This window comes from Lepidochelys kempii, chromosome 3 (assembly GCF_965140285.1).
Source record: "Lepidochelys kempii isolate rLepKem1 chromosome 3, rLepKem1.hap1, whole genome shotgun sequence".
Classification (NCBI taxonomy): Eukaryota; Metazoa; Chordata; order Testudines; family Cheloniidae; genus Lepidochelys; species Lepidochelys kempii.
In genome coordinates this window covers 171,799,405-171,818,970 of record NC_136382.1, presented here as the reverse complement: position 1 = coordinate 171,818,970, position 19,566 = coordinate 171,799,405, and the positions used below count along the sequence as shown (strand labels likewise).

Sequence of the window (19,566 nt, the reverse complement as noted above, 5' to 3'; positions counted from 1 at the left end):
TGTAAATAAGAAGAGGGCAGCATTATCTCCTGTAAATGTAAACAAACTTGTTTGTCTTAGCAATTGGCTGAACAAGTAGTAGGACTGAGTGGATTTCTAGGCTCTGAAGTTTTACATTGTTTTGTTTTTGAGTGCAGTTATGTAACAAAAAAATCTATATTTGTAAATTGCACTTTCACGACAAAGATTGCACTATAGTACTTGTATGAGGTGAATTGAAAAATACTATTTCTTTTGTTTATCATTTTTATAGTGCAAATACTTATAATAAAAAACAATATACACTTTGATTTCAATTACAATACAGAATACAATATATATGAAAATGTAGAAAAACATCCAAAATATTTAATAAATTTAAATTGGTATTCTATTGTTTAACAGTGCGCTTAAAACTGCGATGAATTGCGATTAATTTTTTAATCATGATTAATGTTTTTGAGTTAATCATATGAGTTAACTGCGATTTACAACCCTACTTAAAATCTATATTTTGTAGTTAATAAACTTGTTTTGTCTAAAACCAGTGTGTGGAAATCATAACTTGGGGTAGAAAGCTGTGTATATTCCTCTCCATATTGAGGGAGGGGTAGCTTAGATTGTATAGTTCTCTGTGCAGCGCAAGACGGTATAATTTTGGGTTTACCCTCCAAAGAGGGGTGTGCACTTGAGTAACTGAGCAGTTCCTTAGCTGAGCCTTCCCATGCAGAGCTGATCTCAATATCTGTGTGTAGCTGCAGCTGGGTGTGTCCCCACTGGTATGTGTGCTGGAGGGGGCTTGAGGGCCTGTCACAGCAGTACAGTGTAAAGGGAGCACAGGCTGGTGGGTCAGGCGAGCTCAGTGGTACCCCAGTTGCAGGTGGCATCCTGTAATTCAATAATCTAACTGGTATTTTTCTTCTTTAATTACTATCATCCTAATGCAATACTTAAAGTAACTGTTTTCATCCTGACTTTTTCAACATTACAATGCTGCTGTTTCTGCCAGTGTAGGATATGGAGCCTAGGTTAATGGCTCAAATCTGGATCAGATACATGAAAAATACACCATAGTTCAGCTGTTAGTCGCCCACACACAATGGGTTTGATGGCCTCAGTCCAGTTCCTACTGAGCAAGTGTCCTCATCACAAACACCGCCATCCCAAATGACACTAACAGCTCCCGTTCTTAGCAGTCTCAGCAGAGAGACCAAAAATAGCCCAAGGATTGAACTACATTTCCAACCCTACAGAGAACCCCTCTAGAAAAGGTTAATGCATAATAGCAGAGCTGTGTAGAGAAGCTTTTATTGTATCTGCCAGTATTACAGACTGTTACTGTACAAACAGTTACTTTAATACACAACTGAATAAAGGGTTTCAGTCTTGAGGAATGTCAGGCCAGCACCTTTTATAAGTATTACATTAAAAAAAAAAATTAAGTACCAACCATTTTCCTCTCACTATCCTTCTCCCTCCCGCCCTCCCCAAGCCAAAAGAAGTAAAGGCTCTAGATGTTAAGTGGTGGAAGAGGTGATGGTCCTATAACTCCAACACAGCTTTTCAAAAAGGAGCCAAATTTCATATTTGCACCATACACCTTTGAACCACTACATCCATTATTAGCTAAATAATAAGAACTCCCCCAAAACAGCATGCAGGCTTACCCATGTGAACAGCGATGCCTTAAAACATGTCAGACCTAAATATGAATTTACATAAGCTTAAGTGGTGTTTACTTCAGAGCCGTAAATTGCGCCATATCTTGGGTAAACGTGTTTTTGTGGCTTCCTTGAAACATTTTTTCTAATAGTAATGACAAAAGCAAACCAGGATAAGAAAATGGCAAATGGCATTAAAAGATAAGACTTCAGTGTATGCACCTATGCCCATTTTTGTTTGCTTGTTTCACTAAAGTGTAAGTTAAAAAACAGAATATATCAACCCCTCAGCTGTATATTTCCTGGCTGTTAGTTGGTGCCACACAATAACACTAAAAAAAACTAAATAGTCTTTTGTAATCAAACATATAGTTTAGTATATTACATACTGTAATATTAAAACTAATTTTTTATTCAAAAATCGCATAATATTGTAGTGGCAACTACACAAAAGCCAGACACACTTCCCAAGCTTCTCGAATTATGCACCGTGTTACTGATCTGTATTTGAAAAGAAGCAGTATGGTGTACTCATATCTTACAGTGATTAGGAAATACTTTCTATTCCATCAGTAACCAGGGGGAATGTTAAAGACCAACTTTTACTTGCACACAAGAGTATTAAAAGAAACAGTCAAGGAGCTTGCTGAAATATTACAGTTGAATTTTAACAAATATTGGAACTTTAGGGAGGTTCCAGAGGACTGGGAAAAAAAACTAACAAGCCAATATTTTAACAGGGTAAATGGGATGACCCGGGTAACTACAGGCCCTAACTGATCTCAGGCAAAATCATGGAAAGGCTGATATGGAACAGAATCAGTAAAGACTTAAAAGACTGGCAGTATAACTAATGCCAATCGACAAGGTTTATGGAAAATAGGTCTTGTCAAACAAACTTGAAATCCTTTTTGATGAAATTATAAAATTGTCTGATAAAGGTAACTGTATTGACACAATTTCTTAGATTTCTGTCAGGCATTTGACATAGTCCCACATGACATCCTCATAAAAAACCAGCACTATATAAAATCAATGAATCCCATACAAAATGGATTAAAAGCTGGTAGACTGATGAATCACAAAAAGTAATTGCAAATGAGGAATAATCATCCAAGGAGGAGGTTTCCAATGGAGTCCCACAGGGGTCTGTTCTTGGCTCAATATTTTTCAATGTCTTTATCAATGATCTGGAAGAAAATGTAAAACTACTGCTGGTAAAATTTTCAGATGGTGCAAAAATTGGTGGAGCAGTTAATAATAATGGTACTAGCTAACTAAGTAATGATGAGAGGCCCATTATACAGACAGACCCAGATCACTTGTTAAAGTGGGCTTGTTTGAACAGCATGCATTTTGACATAGCCAAATGCAAGTCACATATCTAGGAACAAATATAAGGTCTCACTTACAAGATGAGGGGTCATATCCCAGAATGCAGTGACATTGAAAAGGATTTAGGGATAATGATAAATAACTCGCTGAACACGAGTTCCCAATGTGATGCCATTGCTAAGTGGGAGAGCACAGTCCCTGGATGTATCCCAGGGAAATATCATGCATCAGTAAGGAGGTGGTTTTAGCTTTTAATACAGTATTTGTGAGACCATTACTGGATAGTGTGTTCAGTTCTGGAGTCCACACTTTAATAAGAATGTTGAAAAATTGGAAAAGGTTCAGAAAAGAGCTACTACAATGATTTGAGGTCTGGAAAATATAGAATCATAGAATCATAGTACCGGAGGAGACCTCAAGAGGTCTTCTAGTCCAGTCGCCTGCATTCATGGCAGGACTAAGTATTATCTAGACCATCCCTGACATGTGTTTGTCTAACCTGCTCTTAAAAATCTCCAGTGATGGAGGTTCCATAACCTCCCTGGGCAATTTATTCCAGTGCTTAACCACCCTGACAGTTAGGAAGTTTTTCCCAATGTTCAATCTAAACCACCCTGTGACACCCTCATATTCACCACTGTCAAATAATTAGGATATGTTTTGCACAAAGTATGCCTTGTGAGGTGGTATTCTAAAAGTATTGATCTGCTAGACATTAATAACTCATTGGATTGTGTGTGCAAGCACCGCATATGGAAGTATAAAATTTGGCTATGTATGCATTACTGAAACATGTCGTGAGGTTGAAAACACCCACAAGCAGCCTTTCAGGTACAACAGTAAAAAGGCCAAACAATGTTCGTAGCTCACTGAGAAAATGCACACAAGCCCAAGGATTACCCCAGGAACTGTGTACAATAGAAACCTCTCTGAGATAGTACTACACAATGGGAACTGTTTGACCCAGATCACAGCAAAAGAGTTTTCCAGCAAGTGGAAAGAAGACATAAAAGGGGGAAATGACATCATGATGGTATGTCACTCTCCCTAAAACAACATACCTGGAAACATCTGAGGAAGACTGAACAGGGGGAAGTGATAGTCCCAGGCTAAAGGGATTTCTAGCCTGTGTATGAAAACCTGGGAAACCCAAGCTGCAAAGCAAAGGCAGCTAGTGCCTTTAGAATCTGCCAGCCTGTTTATCACTTGCTCAGTTTGCATTTTTGTTTATTTACCAGGCAGTCAGCTTTGATCTGTTTGCTATCACTTATAATCACTTAAAATCTATCTTTTTATAGTTAATAAACTTATTTCATGTTTTAATCCAAACCAGTGTGCATTTGACTAAGGGTCTGGGGAAAATCTCAGCTTGGTTACCACAAGTGTGCATCATCCTCTTCACACTGAGGGAGAGACGGACCGGGTATTAAACCCATATACTGACCAGGTTTGACCAGATACTGATCAGGTTTGCTCTGGGGTCCTAGGCTGGGAGGCTGGTGGTTAGAAAGCCTGCATGTGACTGCAGTTGGGTGTGTCCTTACCTGTGTGAATGCTGGTGAAAGTACAAGTTTGGAGAGCTTTGCAACTTGTCACTGAAGCACAGTGTGAGAGGGAGCCCAGGCTGCTGGGTCAGAGGGCTCAGTGGTACCCCAGTTCCAGGTGGCACCCTGGGGGGAACCCATTACACACCCTTGCTGCAATTTAAGCCTATTGTTTCTTGTCCTATTCTCAGAGGTTAAGGAGAACAATTTTTCTCCCTCCTCCTTGTAACAGCCTTTTATGTACTTGAAAACTGTTATGTCCCCCCTCAGCCTTCTCTTTTCCAGCCTAAACAAACCCATTTTTTTTTTCATTTTCCCTCATAGGTCATGTATTCTAGACTTTTAATCATTTTTGTTGCTCTTCTCTGGACTTTCTCTAATTTGTCCACATCTTTCCTGAAATGTGGCGCCCGCGACCGGACACAATACTCCAGTTGAGGACTAATCAGCATGGTGTCAAGCAGAAGAATTACTAACACCAGAATGATGTTTGCTTTTTTTGAAACAGTGTTACACTGTTGACTCATACTTAGCTTGTGACCCACTTTGACCCCTAGATCCCTTTCTGCAGTACTCCTTCCTAGGCAGTCATTTCCTATTTTCTATGTGTGCACCTGACTGTTCCTTCCTAAGTGGAGTACTTCGCATTGGCTCTTATTGAATTTCACCCTACTTACTTCAGACCATTTCTCCAGTTTGTCCAGATCATTTTGAATTTGAATTCCAAAGCACTTTAAGCCCTCCCAGCATGGTCTCATCCGCAAACTTTATAAGTTTACTCTCTATGCCATTATCTAAATCATCAGTGAAGATACTGAAGAGAGCTGGACCCAGGTCTGATCCCTTTAGGACCCCACTCAATATGTCCTTCCAGCTTGACTGTGAACCACTGATGATTACTCTCTGGGAATGGTTTTCCAACCAGTTATGCACCAACCTTATAGTAACTCCATCTAGGTCGCATTTCCCTAGTTTGTTTATGAGAAGGTCATGTGAGACAGTATCTGTTACTAAAATCAAGATATACCACATCTACCACTTCCCCCCATTCATAAGGCTTATTATCCTGGATCCAAGAAATGTGCCTTATATATGACAGACTTAAGAATCTCAATCTATTTAATTTATCCAAGAGTAGGTTAAGAGGCGACTCGATCACAGAATACCAGTACAGTAACTCCTCTCTTAACGTTGTAGTTATGTTCCTGAAAAATGCAACTTTAAGCAAAATGATGTTAAGTGAATCCAATTTCTCCATAAGAATGAATGTAAATGGGGGTGGGAAGTTTAGGTTCTAGGGAAATTTTTTTCACCAGACAAGTCTATATTATATTTAATAAATATATTTAGTAACAGATTGTCTCACATGACCCTCTCATAAACAAACTAGGGAAATGCAACCTAGATGGAGTTAGTATAAGATTGGTACATAACTGGCTGGAAAACCACACACACACACACACAGAGTATAAGTTTTAAACAAAAAATTTAATACTGAACACAGCGATGATGATTGTGAAGCTTGGTTGAGGTGGTGAAGTCAGAAGGCAGGATATTTCCCAGGGAATGCCTTACTGCTAAATGATGAACTAGAACTCAGCTGAGCCCTCAAGGGTTAACCCATTGTTGCTAATGTGTACCCTCACACTCTACAAGGCAGCACAAATGGAGGGAGGGGAGACAGCATGGTAGACAGAGACACAGTGTGTGTGTGTGTGTGTGTGTGTGTGTGTGTGTGTGTGTGTGTGTGTGTGTGTGTGTGTGTGTGAGATGCACATTGCACCTTTAAGTACGCTGACCCCACTCTTAAATACACTGCCTTGTTAAATTAATCAGCAAGCTGAGACGGCAGCTGCTGCCTGGAAGCTCCCTCCGTCCTGAGCCCTGCCGTGTGTCCCCCCTGCTCTATGGAAGATGGGGTAAGCAGGGTGCAGGAGCAGGGGAGAGGGGGACACCAAGACATTAGCCCTCCTCTCCCCTCCTCCCCCTACAAACAGGAGGCTCTGGAGCAGAGAGCAGGAGCAGCACATGGCAGTGGGGGGAGGGACAACTGAACTGCAGGCAAATTGATAGCTTGCGGGCAGCTGCCGCACAGGGAACTTAGGGGAGCAGGGAGCTGATAGGGGAGCTCCTGGTCCACCCTGGTTCCAAACCCCCACCAGCTAGCTCCAAGGGGCTGCTCCTCCTGCAAGCAGTGGACAAAGCAGGCAGCTGCCAAACAACATTATAAGGGAGCATTGCACAACTTTAAACGAGCATGTCCCCTAATTGATCAGCAACGTAACGATGAAACAATGTTAACCAGGACGACTTTAAGTGAGGAGTTACTGTACCTAGAGGGGAAGAGACTTCTGAGAGCAGAGGGCTCTTTAATTTAGCAGAAGAATGCATAGTGAGATTCAATGATTGGAAGCTAGACAAATTCAGACCAGAAATAAATAGCAAATTTTAGCGGTGAGAGTAATTAACAATTGGAATAACTTACTTAGAGATGTGATTGATTCTAAATCACATGAAGCCTTAAATGAAGACTGGATTATCTCTTTCTGAAAGATATACTATAGTTCTAACAGCAGTTATGAGCTTCATGTAGTAATTACTGGGTAAAATTTTATGGCCTGTGTTATGCAAGAAGTCAGACTAAATGATAATAATGGTCCCTTCTGTCATTAAAACCTACCCGTCAGGAACCAATGAAAGACACTGGAATGGAAAATGTGTCATATGCAAGATCTGTGAAATATCTGGAACACTGCAAGAAGGTTAGCTATAGATTTTAGATTGTAAACTTTCCTGGACAGGGTTTTATCTCAGTCTATGTCTATAAGGCACTAGCACACACTAGGTTGCATAATAATAATAATGATGATAATATGGTAGGAAAATCCAACCCAAGATAGCCATGGTATGACACCATGACTCTCCAAAACAAACAGCAATAGTCTTGATTCGGATCCATATATCTTGTCCCTTCTAGTGTGCCAGTCACATGTTATCTAGGCCACAATCTGTCCAGTTGCCTAACTTGGTGCAACTCCATTAATCTGATTCCTCTATAATAAACTACATCATCAAGGAACCTTTTTATTGAAAACGATTTGTCTGATACAATCCACTTGAGGACATCAGGTTTCTTGACACCATTGCTTCCTCCCCTGAGTGAGTGAGTAATATTTAAGGAAACCTGCTGCAAACTGTTAGAAGAGCCAAAACAGTTTGGAATGTTATAAAGAAGGTACAAAGGAAGGTTATCCTGGGTACTGAGTTTGTGAAGTTTTACATTCTATTACTTAGAAAATGCCTTTTAGGCTGTCCATCAAAAGAAAAAAGAAAAACGGATTCTGTGTACACTAATCGCTTGTGGAAATTGTTTTTCTGTCACTGCATTCGGGGCTTTTGTATATCGTCAGATGCCCCAGTAGCTATTCCACAGACTTCATGTGCTATGGCATGCAGAGATCTAATTAAAGAGTATGTCAGAACAGGAATTAAGATAGTTATCTTAACAGAACTCTACAGAGTACAGATGGTCACTGTAACCTAGAAATATCTGTTCTCCTTGAAATGATCTACTCCCCATCAAAAATAATTCAAGGAAATGACAAATTTAAAATTTGCGAGTTATTTTAAAATGTAGAATAAATCTTTTCACTAAAGTCCTGCTTACCAATTAAGTATTATCCCACGTAGGACACCCTAGCACAATTAGCCATGTTGGTGCTTTGTCAGTCAAACAAGCTCATCAGAATGGATGGTGCTCTATGGTAGTTATTTTTCTGAGGAAGTTTACTTTGAAGAGAATATTGAGACTGTTTTAGTAAAAGAAACAAAACATATTTTGAAATGGTCTTGCTATTTATGTAGGTCCTTCTGTGGACACCCTCACAAGCCGAATCCCTCACAAACATTAATGAATTTACTGCCACAGCATTCCTGTGCTTTAGGGAAGTATCATTATCCCCATTTTACAGACGGGGAACTGAGGCAAGCATGATAAATGTCTTGCTCACTGTCCCACAAGGAATCTATGACTGACTCAGGAATATAATCCAGATCTCCTGAAACAATGCAGTGCTTTACAACAAGACCATCACTTCCTACGTCAGACTGCATTTGGCCTGCGCAGTGCACTTCACTTTAATGCATAATACTCTTTATATTAATAAGATTCACACAGTTGTGGCCCTGCCCCACTGGATAGCACGTTTTAGCAGTTAGATTATCTGCTTACTGTGTAGTGGCATTATTTGACTATTTGCACACTGAATTAAGATCCAAATACTTCTCATTTATGTATAATTGCTTCAGATAAATGAATAACCAGAATATTTTATCCATCATCCATTTTTTTAAGACAGCGCTTTGTAAGTGTGGGTAAAAAAAAACAAAAAAACAAAACAGGATGACATTTTCACTAGAACATACACAAAATGTAGCTGTGACTTAGCAAGTGTCACTGTAATAAGAAAAACTCATGATGTTCATTACCCCGGCCCATATTTCCAGAGCAGCCTCCCTGCTAACTTATGCCAAACTCCCAAATAAAATCTAAGGAAACATCTACTCTATGAATCATTCAAACTCTAATGCAACATCCATCCATGTGTAAATTCTGTCTTGTCTTGGTCTGTCTGTTTTGGACAGTAGAATTTTTGAGACAGGGACTGTTTTGGTACCATCAATCTGCTATGCAGCACCATATTCACTTAGAATGCAAATATTAGAATGTATATAATTAATATTTAGCAAAGAGAGGCTTTGGTAAATCTTGTAATCCTCCTTAGTGCGTATTCAGGAGGAAATCCTAGGTTTATGCATATGAACAGAGTGTACCAGCCTTCTAATAAGATCTATTTCTTATGGGCTTTTAAATGATTAAAACACAGGAAGACAAAATAGGTACATAGCTCCCTCTAGAACTTGTTTTCAGGATGGTACTGGCTAACAGGTGGTGTGGATCAAACAACATATGTAGTCAAAGATGGGAGAACAGGATTGGACCAGATTAAAAGGAGTTGGAATGGCTCTCCAGGTTAGAATACAGCCTGTCAAATAGACCATAAAATACTTCTTCAATTACTTCTGTGATGGCAGGGGGAGAGACTTAATGGTCGAACATCTCTTTCCATTTCTAATATCTACACTCTCTATGAAGAGACAATTTCTCTCCCCTCCAACATGGCACAAAATAATAATAATAATAATAATCACAAAGTGTTTTCATTTTTTTTCCATATGTGATTCCATAAATCCGGTTCCATATTACCTCCTCACTGCCTTGCTCGGATAAACCAAAATGAGGATTCATTACATTGGAGAGGGCAGAATTTCATGCTTCCCAGTTTCATTGCAGAATGGACTTTTATATCAACTAGCTAGTAATCTATGGTATTTGAAGATTTACGTATGTTAGTTCAAAAGCATACAGTGGAATTCTACACCGAAAGAGGACTAAATGGATTTTTTTATTCCATTGATCTGTTATTCATTTGTATTCAGTCAGATCTGCTTATTTTACTGAATATAATATACTGTATTACTTTTCACTCCTGTTAGCTAAATAGAGCCAACACAATGAAAGGAGAATGAGCTAGATTCTATTCTGACTTGCATGTCGGATAGAATGGTTCATTTAGTTTCAGTTGCAGAATCTTAAGGTTATGGTGATGATGTAAACACCAGAAAGATACCATAGCAAAGTCACTTTTTGGAGTACAAGAACACTTTAAAATAGTTTTGAGTCACCTTCATAATTACTCCCAAACCTTTACAATATATTTGCTCAATTTTCATGTCCACTCTGACTGCTTTGCACTACACCATGAAGCAAAGCAGCTGGAAACCGGGCTTAAAGGACCGCAAGGCATAAACTGTTCTAATTTACAGAAGGAACTGGACTGGTCCTGAGCCCCAGAATCTTGGGCCACAAGATGGATAGAAGTTATCTTTCCCTCTTCCCTACCAAATGCAGCTCAGAGAATTTCAGCCAAATATTTCAACCAAGTTATATACACTGTATGCATACAATAATTACAACAGTGTTTGTAAACCAGCAGGAAGTGTAATCAACTCTTCTAGCTGTACATAAATAAATACAATGTGGCAAAATTCAATCAAGGACATCACTGAAAAATATTTTTTCAACAACAGTGCAAAGAATCTCCATTGCTACACTTGTTCCCCTTATTTTTATTCTTTTTCTGATCACTTATGCAAACAGTGCAGATTACTAGGAAACAATGCAAAAAATATCAGCTTGAGGACTGCAAAACCAAAGTAATCTGTTGAGATAGAGCTTAAGATCTATAACCAGTTCCAATGCATTACGCACCACAGTCATGACATTTAAAACTGACAACACAAATATGCCAAATATATCTTGCAAAAATTTTAGTACCAATGTACAACTCTGATCTATATTCAAAGCAGAGCTGTGAATGCATAGATTCTATTCTTCCCAGTGAATTTTAAAAACTATTACTGTGGGGAATGTGCTAACTACACAGGGCAGCAACATTCATAAAGCTGCATCCTTAGGACAATTATTATGCTTGTAGTCTGTTGCTTTATTTAGAAATTTGTGATCCATTCCTTAATGTACTGTAATATACTACTAGTGTATCTTATACTTAACTGAATAGCCAAAATTTCAGTTTTCTCAGTTCACAGATGCAATACTTGTTAGTTCACATAAAAAGATTCCTAACTTTTTTTAAAAAATCCCAGTTTTACATACCCTCCAGTCCATTGTGATGGCTGTAGTTTCTTTTCCCCAAAATACTTCGGGATGAATGATTAGGGGTTGCGAGCATTCGTTTCGCAGCTGGGGTTTGAAGGCTTGGCATTGACCGGACTACATTAGGTTTCATTGCAGGATGAATTTCTGTTGGGGTTGAGGGGGGAGGAGATTTAAAATGAAATATTTACGAACGTTTTATCTACTCATTTTATCTATTAAAAGCACATTTAATTTTCCAGTGAACTCAAAGTCAATTTCTTCAGGCCTAGAATTTTTCCAAATTTTTACACAATGACCTCAGTCTCAAGTCTTTGCTACCATGGCTCTCCCTAATGTGAAACATCTGGGCTGCTTGTGGTAACTACCATGATTGCTTAACTGCGTGTGTTCAGTAGGTAGGGGAAAAGACATCTCAGCAAATTCCTTTGAAGTTTTGTGCTGGACAAAAAAAAAAAAAAATCACATTTGACCCTCAGATTAGGGCAAACGAGCTTCTAACATTTATTCAGTTAAAACCCTTATAATATGTTTGTGTGTGTATATTATATTACAGTTGGGTCTAGTAGCAGTTCATATTATTAAAGTTGCCCAACATCTCCCATTATAACCCTGCTTTTAGGTGTTTATAACTTTGCCAAACTTTAGTCATTTGGCCTGAAATTTTCCATGCTGAGTGTCTGCCTCAGGCAGATCTATTCTGAGGGGTGATGGGAGAGGGTTAATTTCAGCCAAAACGGTTAGGCTGTTTCTGAGAGAGAAGCAAAAGAAAATTACATTGTTTTCCCCAGGTTAAAATTCGGATGAACTTTTCTTAAAAAGCTCTATTGCCTCCATGCTTTGCAACAGTCTTAAAATGTATCCACGTGGGGGAGGGGCATAGCTAGGTGTCACCAATGTGCCTTGGTTTCCCCATGAAAATCTGCACACATTTGCCAAGTTAGAAGCCTTTGAAAAACTGCAGTTGACACCTGCTCAGCAGAGACTTATCAGAGTTTGACACATTTTTTGAAGTATCGGTCCACACTGAGCATGCGCCTGCTGGGGCTCAGCTGCACTGTCCCTGCTTACAGCTGCGGGCCAAGGCAGGGCACCTGAACTTAGAGCAGGCAGCCGCTCTCTCTCCCCTGTGCTCGCAATGACTCCCCCTGCTGCACCCAGACAGGATGGAGGGGGAAGCTTCCTGATCGAAATGAGAAAAGCCGGACTGAGGGGTCAGTGAGGGGAGATAAGTTGAAGGGGATAAGGAGCCTGGAGAGGGCGGCGGAGAGAGGCTGGCAGGGTGGAGAAAAGGAAACTGGGCTGAGGAGTTGGGATGGGGGAGTCTGGGACTGGCTGGGCAAGGAGACTGGGATGAGGAGGGAAGACACAGCGTGGAAAAGGAAAACATGAGCTGGAGGGCAGGGCATGACCTGAGCCGGGGAAGGGGGAGAGAGAGATTGGATGAGGAGCTGGGGGTGGGGCGAGGGCTGGCTGGACACAGAGACGGGGACGTGGGAAGAGCTGGGATGTGGGAATGGCTCACGAAGAAGATTGGGACAGGGATTGGGCGAGGGCTGACACAGGAACTCCAGGAGGGCGAGACAAGGATTTGCTGGGAAAGGAGACTGGGACTGGGATGAGAAGCCTCAGGAGGGCTGGAGACTGGGCCTAGCTGGATGAGGAGCCCGGGTGGGTTAGAGACAGAAGCAGGACAAGGGCAGTTTGGAGCGAATGGTGCAGAAAGAATAATGCTTACGGGGAACGGGCAGCAGGATCTCCCCACTAGAGATACACTCCCAGAGGCAAATTAAGGTTTCCTGGGGCCTTGGGCCAGAAGAACTGGGGTGAGGCCAGAAATGAGGGGTTCAGGGTGTGGGACAGGGCTCTGGGCTGGGAGTTGGAGTGTGTGGGGGGGTGAGGGCTCCAGCTGGGGGTGCAGGCTCTGGGGTGGAGCTGGGAATGAGGGGTTTGGGGAGCAGGAGGCTCTGGGCTGGGGCTGAGGGGTTGGGGTGTGGGCTCCAGGAGGCAGTTTGTGTGCACGAGTGGATGTGAGCTGGGGCAAGGGGTTGGGGCATGGGAGGGGGTTCGGGGTGCAGGTTCTGGGCGGTGCTGACCTCAGGTGCTCCCCGGAAGTGGCTGGCATGTTTCTCTGGTTCCTAGGCGGAGGGGCAGCCACGGGGCTCTGTCCCCCACAACTGTGGTCCCCAACCCATTTTCTCCTTTCTGCCCCTCCCTACTGATGGGAGATACGCTGTCCCTGTGCCACACCAGGGCAGCAGCGGGGAGTGAGAGCCCCTCCAGTCCCAGGGCCCCAGCAGGGGTCCGGGTGCTGGGTCTTCCCAGCTACTCCCCGCACCTCTGCTGGGGATGGGGGCGAGGGGAGATGGGTGTTGGGTCTTCCCCCATCCTGCAGCTTCTGCTATGGATGGGCGGGTGAGCTGCTGGAGCTTCCCCTGTCTGGCGGCTTCTGCCAGGGATGGGGTCTTGGGGGTGGGGTGGGTGTGCATGTGCACGGGGGCTTCTCCCATCCCGCGGCTTCTGCTAGGAACGGAGGCCTGAAATGAGCCTGAAATGGAGCTTAAGATTCCTGAGTCTCATCATTCCTCTGCTGTCAGCAAATATCTGTGAAACCCTCTGGCAAAGTGTCCCAGCCCCTCTAGTGCTGGTCCAGAGAGGATAGCAACCTATTATTACTATCAATTAATCCATTAGCTCAAGTGGCAGAGGTCTGCGCGATGGATCTAAAGGTTCTAACCCTGCTGATGACCCATGTGGGTGACAATATGATAGAATTTGTTTTTTCCAGTTTCCTTTTTAAAAACCTAGGAAATTACACACAACAAAAACTATGTGAAAAGAACATTACTCAGGTTATAAAGTCAACCACACAAAAGTTAGGAAATGCCAGAATTAAGATTACCTGGAAAATCAATATTGGGTCATATCCTAGGGATCTCATTTAGGTCAGCTGCATAGCAGCACAACACATAACCACTAAGCATGACTCATTTTATATTTCCATTTCAGAGATCAAAAGTAAGGTAAATTAATACTTCAAGCACTTATTAACATTTATACTGTGCTAATGCCTTGAAGCCAACCAGGTTGGATATGGTGCTAGACACTGCATAAACACAGAGGTTCAGATCCTCAAAAGTATTTAGGGTGCCTAATTGTCATTGACTTCAGTGACAGTTAAGTGCCTAATAACTTTGAGGATTTGGGCTATAGTAAATTAGAAACCTTACCCTCAAAGGGGTTATCTATCTCAGGAAATACTGCTAAGGCAATCAAAATACCAAAAATGAAAATAAAATTAGGGACAACATTTTTTAAGTTGACTCAAATTAGGAACCTAAATAAATGGCCTAATTTTCAGAGGTACTGAGCATCTGCCACTCCAACTCATCTCTTCTCAACTGCCACAGGTACAAATGTTGACCTAGGTCTGCCAAGTGGAAGAGCAGGAATGCACTAATGGGCAATATAAGACACTCAAGTAAGCAAGATTCACTTCAGGGTTTCTGTTCCCTACACACAGTGAAAGCTAAATTGATTGCACAGGAAGTAATCCCAAATCTCTCCAAGGAGGGGCCGATCTTTAATGCGTAGTCCTGCTGTGCAATGCACTCCTCAAGAAGCAGAAAAGGGATAATGGAAAGCCAGGATGCAGAATGAGTGGGTAAGTGGAAGTTCTTTCGACATTCTTTCAAGGAGTGAAGAGAAAAAATGATTTCCTATGAGGCATAACTAAATGTATTCTAGCAAATATTTGATGGAATGGTATAAAAAAAATGAAAAGCAAACCTGTTGCTCAAGCAGACCTCTGAGATATGGCATGGGATGAATTTTAGAAGCAAAACAATATCCTAGAGATTGTATAAGGTCAGACTTTATTTTATTCAAATATGCACAGACAGCAACACTAAAAGCCACCTGCTAGCTACCTTTTGTGGAGCTATTTCATCTGTTGTACTGTTCAGATTTTTAATCAAAATAAACAAATTAGCAAAAGTAAATCAGAGCGAATATTATCATCATTAATCTTTTCATAATAATTTCATCTTTTTCACTCTGCAAGCCCACTTTCAGGGAGATAATACTTCATGGGAATATGCTGTCCTCCGTTTTCCCACATAGGCCCAGGTAATTCAACTCAGCGTAAGAAACTAGAATGCTTGAGGTTGAATTTGCAGCTATTTAGGGAACAAGCAGCTGTGTTTTTCCCTTGATAAGCATAAGGCCACTACTGGGGGGCAAGAATATATGTTTTGGTACTTTTGAGGCCAAAAGATGTCCAGATTAATAAAGAACATCTGCCCAGGACTCTTCCTAAAAATTCCTATTTGTCAATTTTAGACATCAGTTTATTAATGTGGGAAAAATCCTGAGACCTTTATTATTTATTCTGACAGGTTTCAGAGTGGTAGCCATGTTAGTCTGTATCAGGACTGTGGGTTCTGTGTGTGTAAATTGAGAGTAACACCATTGGCTTCATAGCATTACTTCAGATTTACACCAGGGTAATACTTGGTTCATTTTTTGTTGCTCTGCTTATTCTTAATGCTTATCTCTACTTCCTTGCTCCTCTAAGAATTAGATTGATGTCTTTATATGGAATACTATAGCTCAAAGGGCTTTCACTATCTCTGTAGTGAATGCATAAATATTTAATTGCCATCAGTGGCCGCTTTTGAAGATGACAGTTTTTGATTTATTAATATTAAGCTAAAAATACTGGAATCGCCTTTATTCCCTTCTCTCCAGTACCCCCTTCTTCCACTTTTTCTTCCTATCAGCTGTGATCCAAACATGTCATAACATGCTGATACAGTCTCTTTTTTGTTTTTGTACTGGATAACATCACATCTTTCTAAGCGGGTTGGTAGGTTAGAAAAAATTGGTAACATCTTAGAATGAAATTTTGAAAAGTGCTCAGTATTGGCCTAACTCTGCTCCTTTTCAAGACCAACATTGAGTGCTTTTGAAAATGACACCACTGAGGTATCAGGGGGTAGCCGTGTTAGTCTGTATCCACAAAAACAATGAGGAGTCCTGTGGCACCTTAAAGACTAACCGATTTATTTGGGCATAAGCTTTCGTGGTTAAAAACCCACTTCTTCAGATGCATGGAGTGAAAATTACAGATACAGGCATAAATATACTGACATATGAAGAGAAGGGAGTTACCTTACAAGTGGAGAACCAGTGCTGACAGGGCCAATTCGATCAGGATGGATGTAGTCCACTCCCAATAACAGAGGACGAGGTGTCAGTTCCAGGAGAGGCAAAGCTGCTTTTGCAGTCTGCCCCACAACCTGAAGCCCCCCAACCTGAAGCAAATACTCACCAGCAACTACATACCACACCACAGAAACACTAACCCAGGAACCAATCCCTGTAACAAACCCTATTGCCTACTCTGTCCCCATATGTACTCTAGCGACACCATCAGAGGACCCAACTGCATCAGCAACACCCTCAGAGGCTCATTCACCTGCACATCTACCAATGTGATATATGCCATCACGTGCCAGCAATGCCCCTCTGCCATATACATTGGCCAAACCAGACAGTCTTTACACAATAGGATAAATGGACACAAATCAGACATCAGGAATGATAACATACAAAAACCAGTAGGAGAACACTTCAATCTCCCTGGACATTCAATAACAGATTTAAAAGTAGCCGTTCTTCAACAAAAAAACTTCAAAAACAGATTTCAAAGAGAAACAGCAGAGCTACAATTCATTTGCAGACTTAACACCATTAATTTGGGCTTAAATAGGGACTGGGAGTGGCTGCCCCAGTATAAAAGCAATTTTCCCCTCTCTTGGTATTGACACATCAATTATTGGGAGTGGACCCCATCCACCATGACTGAACTGGCTTTGTCATCAGTGGTTCTCCACTTGTAAGGTAACTCCCTTCTCTTCATGTGCCAGTATATTTATGCGTGTATCTGTAATTTTCACTCCAGGCATCTGAAGAAGTGTATTTCTTACCCATGAAAGCTTATGCACAAATAAATCTGTTAGTCTTTAAAGGTGCCACCGGACTCCTCGTTACCACTGAGGTAAAAATTTAAAAAAAAAAATCAGATTGCCAGATTATTTTTCATATGCTACATATGCCATTTTACACTGATGACTAAAGGCAGTCTAACTAAATATTGCAAATTCAAACCATTACAATAGCACATTATTAAAAGCTCAGATGTATTTTCTTATTCATACCGCTGCCATGTTGTTATGAGTTCCCTTATTGGTGAGTAGGATTTTTAAATACGGTTAAAATATTGACATCTCACTTTACTCACTTTCCTCAAAGGGAAAATACCCACCTAAATACCCAATGATACAAGACAGTGGTTTTCTAGTGCTTTTGATCTTCAGAGGATTTCCAACTATTTCACAATGTCGGTCTGCATCTGAGGATAAAAAAATTTAGAGAGTTTTAAAAAAATTAATTTAATTTTAATAGGCTAGTACACAAATAGTTACGGTACACCTGTACATTTCCTCTGTGTATTCTTAGTATGACATATTACTGACTAAAAGAAAAATACTTTCTTTTTACCTTGTATTCCTCTGATGCACATGTACTAAAGACTAGGATGCAAAGTCAGGACATATGCTCATGTATGTAAACACGAAAAGATAATATTTGTGAGAACCTATTTTTAGTACACCAGGTGGCTACAAAATCTTTTGGAAAATGACCAACTCTGCAAATGAAAGCATCATGAAGATGAAAAAGCGATTTTTAAAAAAATGAATAAAAAACAACAACAAAAACAGTCCTGGGCATTAACAGACACCTATAATGGTCTAATTAAACAGAAAGCCTCGTTGCATTAGTTTTTTACAGACTTGTCTGGCTCTGAAATTGCGAATTAACTTCACTGTGAGAAAGGATCATTATTTAAGATTTGGAACTCGCTAAATACTCTGCCTATGCTACCCCGGTACTATGGTGTTATATATCGTTCTTAGTAAGTAAAATGTAACACTGTAGGTGATTGTTACAAGGATAATCTTAAAAGAAACCTGCTATAACAAGTTCCCAATAATGATATTTATCAACAGAAAAATGCATCTTTCATAAATAGAAACTATGGGTTAAATCCTGGCCCCAAAGAAGTCAATGGGAATTTTGCCATTGACTTCAATCCGGCTAGGATTTCATCATTATTATATCACATATTTTTACCTCAGTTTGCACTTTTGAGAAGGTCCTTCAGTTTTATTCATTATATTCTGCATCTTTGTGTACCCTATATCAAAGTCATTAGCTGGGATGTTAAATTTACCTCGTTCCAGACAGAGGACTTCATCCATCAGTCAGAACAGAATCATGCAAGAGGTTTATTAGCTCATAAAAGTACTCATCAGACTGCTCATAACCTACTGTAAGAAGTTTCAGGCAGAGAAAAAAACAAAGTACTCAGCACAATATCCCAAGTGTTGCATAATTAGCTGTCACAGGATGAGGAATGGGATTCAAAACTCATCAGCTTTTCGACAAAAGAATCAGTTATGGGGCCAATAGTATATCGGAGACTCTTTTTTATTTCTTTTAAACTTTCTCGAGTCTTGTCATTTAAATTTGACAAGAATACAGATGAACATTTTTATCATTGACTTGAATGAATAGAAGCCAAATACATATTTTTTTAAAAAATTGGTTGGAAAGACTGATTGGTCTCTTTTCCAGTAGCACTAGGAATATTCATATGGTGCTTTCAGTGTGCCTCACGTAAAGGTATATCGTATAGTGCAAAAGTAGGCTAATTTCTGCATACTTTTCACATCCCAAACTCCCACTGCTTCTTACACAAATACATATTATATGCAGGTACATACACCAACACACACACTATAGATCTACACATACATGTGTGTGATCCAATCGGCTAAAAATAGGGATTTGAGTATCTGACTCCAAAATTCAAACATTTATCCAGTCTCTACTTTGCCTCTGCTGCGTGTCTAGTTTTTAAATAAAGAATTCCTTCCTATTCATTTTATCCTAGCACAAAATGATAAACACACAAACAGCCTTGTGGTCAGGGGTACCATATGGGTCAATTTATATTTGAGAAAAAAAAACGTGAAATTGCACCTTCCAGAAATTTGTAATTTCATATGCAAATTCCATTCAATCCTATGAAAAATTCACCTGGCGCTTTGCCAGGAGAACATTTGTTTTCAAACTTTGATTTTGCATAAAGGTAAGTTCAGAACCATTTTTAAACAAATAGGCTGTAAAATCTTCATAATTGTTAAAGTATCTTAAGCAGCATACATGGAGAAATGAAATGATT

General features: G+C 40.3%; 1 protein-coding gene across 4 annotated transcripts in view; it reads right to left on the bottom strand.

Annotated features, from left to right (window-relative positions):
- Positions 1-19,566, bottom strand: part of MTA3 (metastasis associated 1 family member 3) — a 196,635-nt gene that overhangs the window by 5,416 nt on the left and 171,653 nt on the right. For 2 of the 4 annotated variants that reach the window (XM_073339057.2, XM_073339058.2), the window contains exons 15-16: positions 17,584-17,670; positions 11,256-11,402 (exon numbers count right to left, since the gene is read on the bottom strand). In XM_073339057.2, coding sequence (XP_073195158.1) covers positions 11,256-11,402; positions 17,584-17,670 — 234 coding nt within the window. Of the gene's footprint in view, positions 1-2,300; positions 2,831-8,186; positions 8,309-11,255; positions 11,403-17,583; positions 17,671-19,566 lie in introns of those variants that run through there. The other 2 variants (XR_012158255.2, XM_073339060.2) reach the window with 2 other exon arrangements.